We start from the raw sequence: 15,905 nt of genomic DNA, 5'->3' as shown, positions 1-15,905 counted from the left end.
TCCTGGTACAGGCCCCAGTTGAACAATCAAGAATAAACATGAAACTGCTTTTATTTTATTTTTTACCAAATTAATTTCAGTTTTATTCATTTAATTAATTCTGTTTTAATTTGTTCAAATAAATAATATAAGAATGCATAAACTTTCTTATATATTCAAGATTTTTGAACTGTAGGCTATATGTGGTATTTATAAACATGCATTACATGTAGTATTACAGTATTATAAACATACATTACATGCAGTATTACAGTATTATAAACATACATTACATGCAGTATTACAGTATTATAAACATACATTACATAGACTATCTATTTATCTATTTGAGGATTACAGGCTTTGTAGGCCTATATATTAAAAGTGTTTATGAATGCTGACTGCCCTTTATGCCACCATCATTTTGAAAGTGAAAGTAAAAAAAGTGACGTGACATCCAGCCAAGTATGGTCAAAGTCAAAGTCACCTTTATTTATATAGCGCTTTAAACAAAATACATTGCGTCAAAGCAACTGAACAACATTCATTAGGAAAACAGTGTCAATAATGAAAAAATGATAGTTAAAGGCAGTTCATTATTGAATTCAGTTATGTCATCTCTGTTCAATTAAATAGTGTCTGTGCATTTATTTGCAATCAAGTCAACGATATCGCTGTAGATGAAGTGTCCCCAACTAAGCAAGCCAGAGGCGACAGCGGCAAGGAACCGAAACTCCATCGGTGACAGAATGGAGAAAAAAACCTTGGGAGAAACCAGGCTCAGTTGGGGGGCCAGTTCTCCTCTGACCAGACGAAACCAGTAGTTCAATTCCAGGCTGCAGCAAAGTCAGATTGTGCAGAAGAATCATCTGTTTCCTGTGGTCTTGTCCTGGTGCTCCTCTGAGACAAGGTCTTTAAAGGGGATATGTATCTGGGGCTCTAGTTGTCCTGGTCTCCGCTGTCTTTCAGGGATGTAGAGGTCCTTTCTAGGTGCTGATCCAGCATCTGGTCTAGATACGTACTGGATCCGGGTGACTGCAGTGACCCTCTGATCTGGACACAGACTGGATCTGGTGGCGACGGTGACCTCGGAACAAGAGAGAAACAGACAAATATTAGCGTACATGCCATTCTTCTAATGATGTAGCAAGTACATAGGGTGTTATGGGAAGTGTTTCCGGTTCCGGTTTACCTAATTAATGCAGCCTAAAAATCCTTTAACGGATTTGGATAATAAAAGCATATTAGTATGTTATGTGTATGCCAGGTTAAAGAGATGGGTCTTTAATCTAAATTTAAACTGCAAGAGTGTGTCTGCCTCCCGAACAATGTTAGGTAGGTTATTCCAGAGTTTAGGCGCCAAATAGGAAAAGGATCTGCCGCCTGCAGTTGATTTTGATATTCTAGGTATTATCAAATTGCCTGAGTTTTGAGAACGTAGCGGACGTAGAGGATTATAATGTAAAAGGAGCTCATTCAAATACTGAGGTGCTAAACCATTCAGGGCTTTATAGGTAATAAGCAATATTTTAAAATCTATACAATGCTTGATAGGGAGCCAGTGCAGTGTTGACAGGACCGGGCTAATATGGTCATACTTCCTGGTTCTAGTAAGAACTCTTGCTGCTGCATTTTGGACTAGCTGTAGTTTGTTTACTAAGCGTGCAGAACAACCACCCAATAAAGCATTACAATAATCTAACCTTGAGGTCATAAAAGCATGGATTAACATTTCTGCATTTGACATTGAGAGCATAGGCCGTAATTTAGATATATTTTTGAGATGGAAAAATGCAGTTTTACAAATGCTAGAAACGTGGCTTTCTAAGGAAAGATTGCGATCAAATAGCACACCTAGGTTCCTAACTGATGACGAAGAATTGACAGAGCAACCATCAAGTCTTAGACAGTGTTCTAGGTTATTACAAGCGGAGTTTTTAGGTCCTATAATTAACACCTCTGTTTTTTCAGAATTTAGCAGTAAGAAATTACTTGTCATCCAGTTTTTTATATCGACTAAGCAATCCATTAGTTTTTCAAATTGGTGTGTTTCACCGGGCTGCGAAGAAATATAGAGTTGAGTATCATCAGCATAACAGTGAAAGCTAACACCATGTTTCCTGATGATATCTCCCAAGGGTAACATATAGAGCGTGAAGAGTAGCGGCCCTAGTACTGAGCCTTGAGGTACTCCATACTGCACTTGTGATCGATAGGATACATCTTCATTCACTGCTACGAACTGATGGCGGTCATATAAGTACGATTTAAACCATGCTAATGCACTTCCACTGATGCCAACAAAGTGTTCAAGTCTATGCAAAAGAATTTTGTGGTCAATTGTGTCAAACGCAGCACTAAGATCCAATAAAACTAATAGAGAGATACACCCACGATCGGATGATAAGAGCAGATCATTTGTAACTCTAAGGTGACCCCTTCTCAGAATTCATGCTCTGCATTTAACCCATCCAAAGTGCACACACACAGAGCAGTGGGCAGCCATTTATGCTGCGCCACCTGGGAAGCAGTTGGGGGTTCGATGCCTTGCTCAAGGGCACCTAAGTCGTGGTATTGAGAGCACTGTACATGTACTCCCCCCACCCACAATTCCTGCCGGCCCGAGACTCGAACTCATAACCCTTCGATTGCAAGTCCGACTCTCTAACCATTAGGCCACGACTTCCCGTAGAAAGCTTGGAGATGCTGGGGATTGAACCCAAGACCTCATACATGCAAAACATGCGCTCTACCACTGAGCTACATCCCCATAAAATATATAAATATTTTGAATATTTTCTCAACTCTTTCCAACAAAATGCTTTCTAAAAAGAAAGCTAATATAATAGTTTCACTTCACGTTTTCACTCTGCATTTTAAGTTGAAAGTAACGGCCCATCAAACTGATCCTGATAGTAAACATGGGTCTTTCACATTCTGCACATGTGCTGGGGGAAAAAATGGTACGGCCCGCCCATTCAACGGTTATTGGCACCGGCATCCTGATTCAAACTGCCCGGTTAATTGTCGATCCGTGTCATCGTTACCCAGCCAATGTGAGAGAGTTGTCGAGGAGAAATCCCCGCCGTGTGTGTGTCAGAGAACAGACGCCTCGCCCCGTTTCGGTTTTGATGGTACGACCCGCGGAGTCGGACTACTAGCACGAAAGAATCTTTCATGCGAGTCGGTTCTTTTCAATGAATCAGTTGAAAACGCTTCACAAAACCGTTGTGAGCGATTAAGGGAGAGTTCACACAAAAAAATAAAAATGGTCTTGATTTACTCAGCCCCGTCGCCTTTGGTTAATCTGCGAAATTAAGATATTTTTAATGATACCTTTTCATTTATGAGGGCACTATTCAGGTTTACTTGTATAAACGTTTTGAGTATTTTCTATGAAAAGGAAAAATAAATGTTTTCCTATATAAATATAAATGTTTTGTGTATGTTTTTAAACTGGGAAACATTAATTACAGTAAACATTAACGAGCCTAAGGAATGTAATGACATAAAAGACTCGTTTGAGCTGTTTTTGAACCAGAGTTGTTCAAAAGAACCGATTCGCGGAAATGTATCAAACGTCACATGACCAAATACACACAATCGGGCGCATTTTTTTTTTTTCATCGTGAGCCGGTCAAGATGGCGGCGGTATTGCCGAGACGGAGCAGCCGCTCGTCTTAACCCGATAATTTTCTCTAATTCACCGGCGCAGATTGGACTCAAATCGTGCCGCGCAACTGTGTGAAAACAACCGCAGCCCGCGATATCCATCGTGAGATCCTGTCGCGTTAAACCCGATGTTTTTTTCACGGAGAATGCTCTTACTCTAGTTTATATGTCTCGTCCATTAGCTGTATTGGGGAGAATGGGAGAAAAGCTGGAGTTAAAACTGAAGTCGCCGGTCGGAGCCGAGGCTGCAGGCTACCCGTGGCCCTTACCTGTATATGTAAGTACTATCAGTATTATTGTTTTAATAATAACCGAAATCAACAACGGGATTCCCTTCCAATAAAGCGAAGTGGGTCATGTAACGTTCACGGTAGTTAGAGAACAACGTGTAGTAGTGTGGATATCTTGTTGTGGTTTTTGTAGTGTGTTTATTTCAATATTAGTGTTTTAAGAACCAAGAGCCGCTTATAGTTGGGACACGAGAGTGTCAATACATCCTAAAATAGTTGAATATACCCTGAACGTTTATGTCTTTGTAAAGGTGTTCGAAAGACCATTAAACGTTAGATAGACCTGAAATGCCCTAGTCCGTTTTATTAAAAAAAATATTAGATTTATTAAAACCGTAGCAAATATTATTTGAATCGCAGGAAATCCATAGTGTGTGTAGCCTGCTGACCCAGTTGGCCATCTCGTGCAGTGGCTGCGTCTCAAATCATAGTGAGCTGTCTACTTGGGGAACATGTTTACGCTCGCTACTCCGTTCTAACGCGATCAGACGTGAATGATTACACAATGACGTCTTTGTTGTGATTCAAATCTTTTGAATTTGATTTATTTTCATTTATATCAGTGACCACTTTCTTGAGGTTATATCTGTAATGCCTCTGAACTTGCTTGACAAGTGAGTTTATTTGTTGGATGTTATGAGCTTAATTATTTACTGACCCGATTCTTTATACTGATACCGAAACAAATCTTACGTCATTTACTTAACTATTATTATTTATTATACGTTGTAGTTCACTAAAACACGAGCGATATTTTGCTCACTAGGTAGGCAGCTCACTAGAGTTTGAGACACTGCTGCTAAACAAAACCTGCCTTAGCAGAGAGTGTGTAAAACACTTATTCATTTACCTCAGAAACGCAAGGTTATTGACGAGCAAACGGTTTAAACGTACATTAATGCACGTATTAAGGCTGAAACGACAGTTTGTATGAAGAATGTTAATGTGGGCTGAAATTTTCATTAGCCGTTATGCTAACAGTCAGATAGCAGGGCTAGCTAACTTTATCCCTTTCTACCCAACACTAGCACTCGTCAAACTGTAGATAACTTAAACATTGTAAATATTGGCCGTGTTTGTGTGTGGAGAACTGTAGTAGTGGATATTAGGGTGGAATAAGCTTCCTGCCGGCTCAATATCACACGGAGGGTGTCAAACAAAAGGCGAGTAACGTTAGTGCTCTCAGGCGAGAGGACGGTATCTCCATATTGTTAGTGTGTTTTATTGACACAGCTTTGATTTGTGTCCCGTAACCGTTTTCTGCAGTTTCTTTTGAAGTATTGTGTACTGCTCTGGAAGTGTCAGATTTGTCACTGAGGTCTATAAACGCGTTTGCTCATTTGGCAGCCCTTGCATTGAGATCAGTGCTGTGTGTTTCGGTTACCATCAGATCTGGATGCCTCCCTCCAGTGTGTTATAATGTACCCCTTATTTCTGATATTTCTTGAAAAACAAGCTAGTATGCAGGATTCTGTAGGAAGTTTGGCAATAACTGACTTTTAGTGGCTACTGGAGGGTTGCAAAGCTTGCTGGACTTGAATATTGGCCTTTGAAAGTTAACTTTCCAGCATATATGTTGTTATTGAAGCTTGCCAAATATTATTATTACACGCTGTATGGACTCCTAACTCTAAGTATTAAATATTTGGTGCATTACTTATCTTGTGCTGTTGTACTAAAAACACAAATGACACCTCATCTTTTTCTAAAGACCATAGTATACTTTTTTCTTTTGTTTTCTTTTAAGTTTGCTTGAAAGTTTCATCCCGATATGACCTGTAAAAATCTTTGCACTCATTTAAACTGAGTTGTGTGGATTTCTGAACCCTGTCAAGCACGGGAATCTGTTGTTGTTGTTCTGTTTCTTTTTTGATGGTGAGACAAATTTAAATGTAAGCATTTAGCAGACACTTTTATCCAAAACGACTTACAGTGCATTCAGGCTAACAGTTTTTACCTAACATGTGTTCCATGGGAATCGAACACACAACTTTGCGCTGCTAACACAATCACTTGAGCAAGAACATTTAGCATCCATGTTGCCACCTTGTTGAACAACAAATTACTGCAAAAAAATAATAAAACTCAATACATGAAGCCCTAAAAATCAGAGTGCTCACTGCAGAGCCAAATGACTGGAGCTTGACCTAGTGTTGATCCACCTCTGTCGATCTAATGTAGCTTTACCTAGTTGTGTAGGGTTAAAATGTGATTGGACCTTCTACCTCCATCCATTATGTCCAGAGAGGTGGGGCTGTACATCAAGCCCCGCCCATTGTCTTCCTTGTCAGTACCTTTTGAAAAATTGCGTACTATGATGATGCGTTATTACGTGTTGGGTACATGTGAAAGCCTTGGACTTTTCCAATCAGGCTTGTGGTCTTGAACTATTAGAAGATAAAAAAAAAAATCATCGATGTATAGTTAGATTGAGAAACAGATTCTAGAGTTGTGAATGTCATGGACACTTGATGGTAGGGGCTTTTAAACACTGTAGCAATGCCCTGGAAACCACCCAGTATGCCCTAGCATTTTGGTGACGAGCTGTTTTCCGCTTTACATTTTCTTTTGGAAATGTATTCATCTAGTTTCTACGCTTATTGTGCCCTAAATGGTGTCAAAAAGGCTTGTTTGTTGTCGTATCATCCACTGAGTCAGACACTGTTCTTCTGTATGTGTTGTTTATGAAAGCATTGTACAGTCATTGCACATGTACAGTAATCCTAACACACAGATTCCACGCTGTGATTAGCTCTAGTGATGCTGAGCTGCTGGACCCCCCATAAAACACATATGCACTGCTGTTTACCCTGTTATAGCAGGCAGTTTGAGCAATATTTAGGGTCTAAAAGATGAGAAAACGGCTTAATTTTTATTGTAACTAAAGAAAAAACAAGACTGGGTATTTTATTGTAATATTTTATTACGAGAATGTGTTCGGAAAGTCCTCCTCACATCACCCGAAAGTTCGCATTTCTCACGCCACCAGAGTTGCCAACGCTGTTTCGCTCATAGATGGAAATAGGGGGGTGCAGATGAAAGCCTGTGGTTTCTACAGAAACGGCTGTCTCATTTCTCCTTCCCAATGTTTAATAAACTATGATTCATGTTCTTTTTACACAAACTGAGATGCAGCAGCTCTGAAAACTAAAGTTTTCTTTTATTAAATACAGTTTAAATACTGAATCGCTACATTCTATTTTCCAGCGACGAGAGGATACATCGCTGTTTTTAAGTAAACTCACTCTAAAAAGATAAACGCACAGACGCGAATACACGCAACTTCCATTTCTCTCTCTCTCTCTCTCTCTCTCTCTCTCTCGAATAGGCAATATTTGAGAAAATGGTTTAGCGATTTCTAATTATTGGGGGGATTAGCCCCCATCAATGTCTACGGCAGTTATCGCCCTGATCAGACATATGCTGTGGCACTATCATGCAGTCTGTAATATGACGTTAGCAAATATTAGCGATTTTTTGCAAACATGTCTTTGAGTAACATGACCGTTAATATGAACTCACAATTGAATGTAACAAAACAAATGATTACTTTTCGTTAAAATCTTTATTTATGCCAAAAAAGCTTACATTTATGTGTCTCTTTGTTCGCTGTAGCAGCCATGTTGCCGAGATAATTCATACCCCTTCGTTTGAAGTGTGGTCCCGAAAAATCTTCGTTTGAAGGGCTAACTGGCCCTTCCCCTTACCCCTACCCCTCCAACCAAAAGAGAATCAAGACAAAAAAAAGGGGAAGGGCTAAGGGGTAGAATTGGGAGTTGGCCTTAGACTTCCCTTAAAGGAAAAGTTAATTTGCTCACCTTCATGTTGTTCAAAGCCCATATGACTAGCTTTCATTTAAAGATTACAAAAAGAGATGTTTGGCAGAATTTCCATGCTGCTTTTTTTTCTTCTGTACAGTGCAAGTGAATGTTTTTTTTTTAAATCTATTTTTAATGAGCCTCTAATGAGCCAATTCTTTTTAGTGAATCATAAATATACAGAATGATCAGTATACCCTGATTCCCAAACAAATGACTCTTTTGATCTGATTCTTTTTAGTGAATCATAAATATACAGAATGACTAGTGTAGCTTGTTTCCCAAACAAATGACTCTTTTGATCTGATTCTTTTTAGTGAATCATAAATATACAGAATGACTAGTGTAGCTTGTTTCCCAAACAAATGACTCTCTTGATCTGATTCTTTTTAGTGAATCATAAATATACAGAATGACTAGTGTAGCTTGTTTCCCAAACAAATGACTCTCTTGATCTGATTCTTTTTAGTGAATCATAAATATACAGAATGACTAGTGTAGCTTGTTTCCCAAACAAATAACTCTTATGAGATGATTCTTTTTAGTGAATCATAAATATACAGAATGACTAGTGTAGCTTGTTTCCCAAACAAATGACTCTTTTGATCTGATTCTTTTTAGTGAATCATAAATATACAGAATGACTAGTGTAGCTTGTTTCCCAAACAAATAACTCTTATGAGATGATTCTTTTTAGTGAATCATAAATTTACAGAATGACTATTGTAGCCCGATTCTCGAAACAAATGATTCTTATGAGCTGTGTCTTGTTGCTGATTCAAACTTATTCAGCATGACCAGTATAGTCTGATTACTGAAACAAATACCTCTTATGAGCCGATTCTTATTAGTGAATCAAAAATGTACAGTGCAGCTATTGTATTGTGATTACAGAATAGAATGACTCATGAGCCATTTATTTTAATGAATCAAGAACATGCAGCCGGGTTTTATTAATAAACAGTTCAAGAAGATGATTTGAATCTACCCTATATAATTTACAGCATTTGGAAAAAGAGAATTTCTTTCATATATGTTATCAGAATGGACATTATAGCTAAACAGTACCAACCTGAATCAAGAGCTTGTGAGTGCCTTAACCTAGTCTTCATGTTCATTGTACAGAAAAGAGCAGCGTATACATTCTACAAAACTTCTCCTTTTATGCTTCTGTGAACAAATAAAGTCATACTGGTTACAAACATCATGCAAGTGAATAATTGATGACCAAATGCTTATTCAAGCTGACTGTTTTACAAAGGCCCAAATGCCCTCGATTCATTGAAATCTTGTTTTCCAGAGACACAGACATGTGATATTTCCTCTCCTGCTGTCGTATTGGTGGTTCCTCTTCCACTAGCATGCCACATATGTGTTCTAAATAAAAGCATCCCACTCACCTGGGGTGGGAGAAAGGAGAGGGTTTTTATCGAACACTGAACTTCACTGTTTTCTTCCCCACGCTCTTGTAACCTACGTATCCGGCCACATTTACATCCCATATCTAGAAACTTAGATGGCCTGTAATTGCTTCCATGTGAAAGTGTAATTTCCTTAAACTTGGCTACAAAATGATTCGTTTAGACTGAGGAATTATAATCGAACCAACCTAACCGTTTGAATGGCATGACCTGGTTAAACCCGTTAATTCACACATACCCAAAACGAACAGTTGTGCAGTGAGGACGAGTGTTCAGGAGGCGTGATTTCTTTCCACCTCTCTCTCCTTGAGTCACATCAAGTGTGCATGAGGTGAGCGAAGAGTCCGTTTTTGTGCTTGTGAGTCAAGTCTGCTCGTGATGGAGGGCTGTCGTGCTTTATTTTTTGCTCTCGGTCATCCTCCCCTCCTTTCCTCTGGATATTTTTAGCTCTGGCGCTGGTGTTGCTGTGCTCCTCTCGTGCAGCATGATAAGTGTCTGCTTGTGCATGTACGCACTCCGCCATCTGTCTTAGCATTTGCATTTAATGCAATAGCGCTCCATCCCTGCTTTAAATAAGTGCCCTTGTTTGCCTTGGACTATGGCTGCATTATTTCCCAGTGCTGTGACGCTGCCTTGGTGCTGCAGGGGTGGGAGGAAGAGCACGAGACTCGCCATATGTGCAGCTGAGCGGGGAAACAGTTAGGAGGAGCTTAGAGAGGCAGAGGAGCTCAGCAGCGGCACACTCAGGCAGGCAAAGGGCTTCTCAGGAGGAGCTTGATGGAAAGTGGGTCACTGGGTCAGGCGGCAGCAGAGCTCCAGCGCCAGGATGGATGGAGTTCTGTGGGGTCACATCCACATTTTAGACACAATCCCGGGCTAATTAGCCTCGATTAATTATACATATTGACCTTCTGAGCCTCGTTTGTTTAAAGCAGTTTTGATAATTGAAATAAAATGAAATGTTAATATTAGTCATAAAGTAGAAATGTTGCTATTAACTGAAATAAGTTACTAAAACTGAAATGAAATATATTTTTTATTGCTATCTAAATCCTTGTTAATGTTTAACATACCAATTTTGGTAATTGAAATAAAATAATACAAAAATGAAAAAATGAAAAACTTTATTGTTGCTGTTATTTTTAAGTTGAAGTACTAAAATGACTAACACTAAGATAAATTATATATAAATGTTAGTAATTAATAATGCAAATAACAAAAGCACATAAAATGACTACAATTAAAATTAACACGGGGAAAAATAAACACAAAAGCTGATTTAAAAATATCAATATAAATAAAAATTATATATAAATTATAGCAAAATAACACTAACATACCACTCAGTTAAAAAAAAAGTAAAACCAACTAAAATGAAAATAAGAAATGGAAATATGCAAATAAAAGGTACATGAAAATATTAATAAATACTGCAGTAGTATATAAATAATACTTAATGCTGTAACGTATGACACACTTCTTTTTACTTGTGTTTTGTCAATAGGGTCCGTTTTCTTCTGCACACTTGATATTCATTTTAAAATACAGTAGATTATACAGTGAAGGCACACTGGCTGCTGTGTGTTCAGGAATGTGCTACAGTTGTGATCCGTGACCCATCACAATCTGGAAAGGTCAAGTTTCCGTTGTAGTCGTAGAAACTTTTCTCATGTAGATAAAGTGGTTATAAAGAATGGTAATTATATAACCATTGGTATTTCATTGAAAGGAGGACAATGTTTTTGTTTCTTTTATGAGAACTGGTTTTATTTGATTTCAATATAAAGGCATGTTGTGTTACAGTAGTTACATCTCTGTCTATATTGCATGATAAAACCTTAATATCAAACCTATACAGTACGAGTTTGGATCTTTTAGAGAAATGCTTAATACATGCATTACACTTACTAAACCCATTAGATTTTAGCCAACTAAATCCACTGTAGATTTAAGCTAGTGTTATACTTTACATGAGTACACAATTGCACAACTGAGCCTTTAGTCGACTAAAACGAAAACAATTCAGATGACTAAAATATGACTAAAACTAAATGCCATTTAGGTCAAAAGACTTTGACTGAGATCAAATCAAAATTTGCTGTCAAAATGAACACTGGATAGATAACTACATGTCACACACCGAATGAGTAGTCTGGAGAGTAATTAAAACATTAATTGTGGACTTCGTTTATAACACCGCATTTCTTTCCTTCTCCCCAGGATAAGCATCATGATGCTGCACATGAAATCATCGAAACCATTCGGTACGCCTATGACAAGTTTTCTTTGGTTTGATTTTGCTGATATGTTTGACTGCTTATCAGTTTAAAACTTGACCTCTCTCTTCTCTTTGTTCAGCTGGGTGTGTGAAGAGATCCCAGATCTTAAGCTGGCCATGGAGAACTACGTTCTTATCGACTACGACACCAAGTGGTGAGGAAATTGTCACAAAATAGTCTTATACGATAGGGTTTAATAGGTATCATTTGAAGAATTAAGCCTAAAAATAAATTAATAATATTTATACTACTGCTACTACTACTTATTATTATTATTATTAATAATAAGAATATATTTAATTGTTTAATTATAATAATTTACAGTATTATTGTTTATAATTATTGTTATTAATTATTTTTTATTTAATTAAATTAAATGTATTATTATTGTTATTAAAAGTGGTATTTGTACATGCTAATAAAAAATGCAATGCTATTTTTGTGAAAGATGAAAAAAGCTTCACAGAATAAATTAAACTAAGTATTTTATTTTATTAATATAATAATAACTGGTTTAAGAATGTATTTTTAAATGATAAAGTATAAATCGTATTATGATTGATCATGTATTTATTTTTTCTTTTGGAAACTAGTTTTGTGATAGTCGATATTATGAAATGCCAAGCTTCACAGAATATTACGAATTAAATATTTCTAATTATACTCTTAATTTCAAAATTAGAATATTTAATAAGTATCATGCATCAATTTATTAGTTTTAGTTTAATTACTAGTTTTATGAAAGTAGATATTATGAAATAACAATCTTCAGAATATTTCAAATTAAATTATTATAAAGTTATTATTTTATTATATACTGTTTAATATAATCATGAATAATGTATTAGTTAGGGCTGCAACTAACGATTATTTTGATAATCGATTAATCTGTCGATTATTTTTACGATTAATCGATTAATCGGTTTATGTACTTATATTTTAGTTTTTTCCATTTCCCCCCCCCAAGTAAATTATTAATAAATGGTCTTTATCCTTCAGCATACATTTTTAAGAGATTTTAACCATTTTGCACTGTCATATCCTAATCAAAAATATACCTGGAGTTGTTTTATTGTGTTAGTAATCCTTTGTCGAACTCTTCTGCAATCAGAACACTGACCCATACTCTAGCAAATTTCACAAGGAGATTTAAAATAATGTTTTCACCATGGCAGTCCTTAGAGCTCCTAAAGTAGTTTAACATCCCGAACAAAGCTTAAGGAATCTTTCAGAACATATTTTCACGAAGAATAAGGATAAAACAGAATAAAATTGCAGTGCATTGTATTTTATTATTTACTGGGAAACAGCTTTATAGCTTTTGCTGTGAAATTGTAAACAATCCTTCGAATAAAGTGCCAGTGGCATGAAACCTGAATAGAACTCACAATTTAAAGTAAAATCCATCAGAAGGTTGTCCAGAAAAAAAAATTGGACAGTCACACACAAAAAACCTGCTGTGTGAAAAAGAGCAGTGAATACTTAGAAAAAAAAAGTGCATTTCAAATATCTTTAAACATTTACCTCTCTCATTCAGTCATAATTAGGCTGCACGACTGAATTTTGAACTGGAAAACTACAAACTGATCACAGAACATGTTTGTAAAGCTTTAAATGTTAACTGTTAAAAAGCAATGTTATCAGCTTTTACGACTTAACAAATTGCAAACAACATTGTACTGGAGAATCTGCACAAATAAAAGTCTTAGGGGCCGTTCACATATCGTGCCTAAAAACGCGTGGAAAACGCTAGGCGCACCGCTTTCTCCTTCTTTCCAAAGCGCTCGGGCAGAAGCGCCCCTGAGGCGTCTGCCTTTGCTAAGCAACCATGACGTGCTCTCTCCTTGAAGACGCGGAAATTTCAGCAAAGGATAAATGGATTTGCAGCTCAAAAAATCGCTTGCAGTAGCTCTGCTACTAAATTTATTTCAAAATGGAAATCCATATACAACTATGATCGGCTGTTCCTTTCATCTTGACTGAGCTTTTAACGTTACGGGAAAGGATGAAGCTGATTGGTTAGTTCTTGTCACATGACCCGCGATGCGCTTGCAGCATTCTGAAAAGTTAAGATGTTTTTAACTCGATGCGGTGCGGTGTTGGAAATAACGAACTTGAGCGCGCAAAAGACGCGATATGTGAACGACCCCTTAAACAGTTCAGTAGTGCAGAGTTTACAGGTTACTCTTCTTTTTTGAAGGCTCAAAGTAAAGTACTCCCAGTCTCCCACATCCCGCTAAATGCTGCAGAGACGCTGTTCGGGAAGCACGTGACATAAAACAAGGCCAGCTATTGGCTATTCGCTACTTCTCCTGCTGTACTGGCTGAGTAAAACCTCCGGTGGCTCATTACTGCCACACTTTGGTCACCGCAGATTTGAAATATGCACGAAATGAGCCGCTTACGGCCAATAAAAGTTATTTAGCAACGAATCGATGACTAAATTAGTTGACAACTATTTTAATAATCGATTTTTATCGATTAAATCGATTCGTTGTTTCAGCTCTAGTATTAGTCGTTTGACTAATTTTGTAAAAGTTTAAATGATGAAATGACAAAAGTTTCACAAAATATTACAAGTTAAATATTTCTAACTTGTTTCTACTTAATTTTAAATATAATATTTAATAGCAGTGTGATGAATCATTGATTTTATTATATGCAGTACAAATAGGATATATTGCTGCTCTTTTGCTTTTCTTGTATCTGATCACAAGCCACTGGGTTTATTATGAGATGATAAAAGATTTCATAGACAATCATTTATTTTTGTTTTCTCCTGCAGCTTTGAGAGTATGCAGAGACTGTGTGATAAGTACAACAGAGCCATTGACAGCATTCACCAACTGGTACAGGTCTTTCTTGTAGACAACAGATTTTTTTATTTTATTTTCTTAGTTCAAACTACATGTAGAACTTTCCGTTTTTGTGTTGCAGTGGAAAGGGACCACCCAACCCATGAAACTGAACAAGAGGCCTTCGAACGGCCTGCTGCGTCACATCCTGCAGCAGGTCTACAACCACTCCGTCACCGACCCAGAGAAACTCAACAACTACGAGCCGTTCTCTCCTGAGGTGTACGGGGAGACCTCTTTTGACCTGGTGGCTCAGATCATTGATGAGATGGAGATGATGGAAGAGGACACCTTTGTGGATCTGGGCAGTGGTAAGTAACGTCTATTATTGAAGGCCTTTTCAATGGTGGCTCTGAAGTGCAAGTGAATTTCACAAATTAGAAAACTCAAACATATATTGAAATAACACTGTAAATTCGCTGCCATAATTGGTTTTAACAAGTCTTGATTAGTGATATAAGACTGAAAGTTCATCAAAAATGCATAGCTAATCAGAAAACTCGAGAAAATTAATGACTTTAATTGATATAAACAGATCTTTGCTATAAGTTTAAGAGTGAATATCCAATAAAACACCACAGCAATTTGGAAAAAACAATGCGAACTGGAAGACACAAAAGCTAATTTTTGTGTCTTCACTCTCCACTCTCTCGTGCTCGCGCTCTCTCTATCTCACGCTCTCTCTGTCTCTCGCGCTTTCTCTCGGGCACACTCTCTCTCGCGATATCGATGCTTAAACGACACATCGTGCAGCCCTAATGTCACCAACTCGTTCCATTACGCTATTGCGGACTGAGTGAGAATGGAAGGGTTATTGTTTTGAAGGAGGCGTGGCTTTGGAGAGTGATTTGCAGGGAGGGTGGGATCTCATGCTTGCTATTGCTAACCTCCTACCATGACTTTAAGATAATAAAAATAGAAGAGCGCATTGGAAAATGGAACTGCGACTATCGATCTTAATAGGCTGTGAGTGGGAGTTTTAAGAGTGAAATAAAAGTCCAATAAAAATGCGAGAGCTAATCAGAAAACACAACTCCGAAAATTCACCGCCATGTTGTAAACAGATCTTGATTACCAATATAAGATTGAACATTTTTATATGACATACAGTGTCGTCTTTGCTTGATTTCACAGGAGTTGGTCAGGTAGTCCTGCAAGTCGCTGCAGCCACCAACTGTAAACACTACTTTGGCGTGGAGAAAGCAGACACTCCAGCAACCTATGCTGAGGTGCCAACATTATTATACAACTCTTTATACACGCAAACTTCTCAAGTCTGCATCAAAGTGTACATTTGCGCTAATATTTATGTCTGAATGTGTTTGCAGTCAATGGACAGGGAGTTTAAGAGATGGATGAAGTGGTATGGCAAAAAACATGGCGAGTACACGGTAAGTGTGTGTTAATTTATCACAGCAGATGTTATAATTTATGAAAACCTCATTATTGTGACTCAAGGGAGGAAATCTGTGCATACTGATGTTGTTTGGTCTTGTGTGGCAGCTGGAAAGGGGAGATTTCCTTTCAGAAGAATGGAAGGAACGAATAGCCAACACAAGGTATGATCACATACAGACTATTTAGATCAGCA

At 37.5% G+C, this 15,905-nt stretch overlaps 1 protein-coding gene and 1 non-coding gene across 5 annotated transcripts in view; one reads left to right on the top strand and one right to left on the bottom strand.

Moving 5' to 3' along the window:
• Positions 1–2,677: 2,677 nt before the first annotated feature.
• Positions 2,678–2,749, bottom strand: trnaa-ugc (transfer RNA alanine (anticodon UGC)). Its single transcript has one exon. It is a non-coding gene; the product is annotated as a tRNA-Ala (tRNA).
• Positions 2,750–3,589: 840 nt separating this feature from the next.
• LOC132131759 (histone-lysine N-methyltransferase, H3 lysine-79 specific-like) overlaps positions 3,590–15,905 on the top strand; it is a 30,329-nt gene continuing 18,013 nt past the window's right edge. For 3 of the 4 annotated variants that reach the window (XR_009428938.1, XM_059543857.1, XM_059543856.1), the window contains exons 1-8: positions 3,590–3,928; positions 11,401–11,444; positions 11,539–11,613; positions 14,245–14,308; positions 14,397–14,625; positions 15,449–15,543; positions 15,643–15,705; positions 15,818–15,873. Coding sequence is in view for 2 of the 4 variants with exons in the window: in XM_059543857.1 (XP_059399840.1) it covers positions 3,818–3,928; positions 11,401–11,444; positions 11,539–11,613; positions 14,245–14,308; positions 14,397–14,625; positions 15,449–15,543; positions 15,643–15,705; positions 15,818–15,873 (737 nt within the window). In the remaining 2 variants the exon portion in view is untranslated. Of the gene's footprint in view, positions 3,929–11,400; positions 11,445–11,538; positions 11,614–14,244; positions 14,309–14,396; positions 14,626–15,448; positions 15,544–15,642; positions 15,706–15,817; positions 15,874–15,905 lie in introns of those variants that run through there. The other variant, XR_009428939.1, reaches the window with a different exon arrangement.

Source organism: Carassius carassius, chromosome 48, assembly GCF_963082965.1.
Source record: "Carassius carassius chromosome 48, fCarCar2.1, whole genome shotgun sequence".
NCBI lineage: Eukaryota > Metazoa > Chordata > Actinopteri > Cypriniformes > Cyprinidae > Carassius > Carassius carassius.
This window is presented reverse-complemented; position numbering and strand designations above follow the sequence as displayed.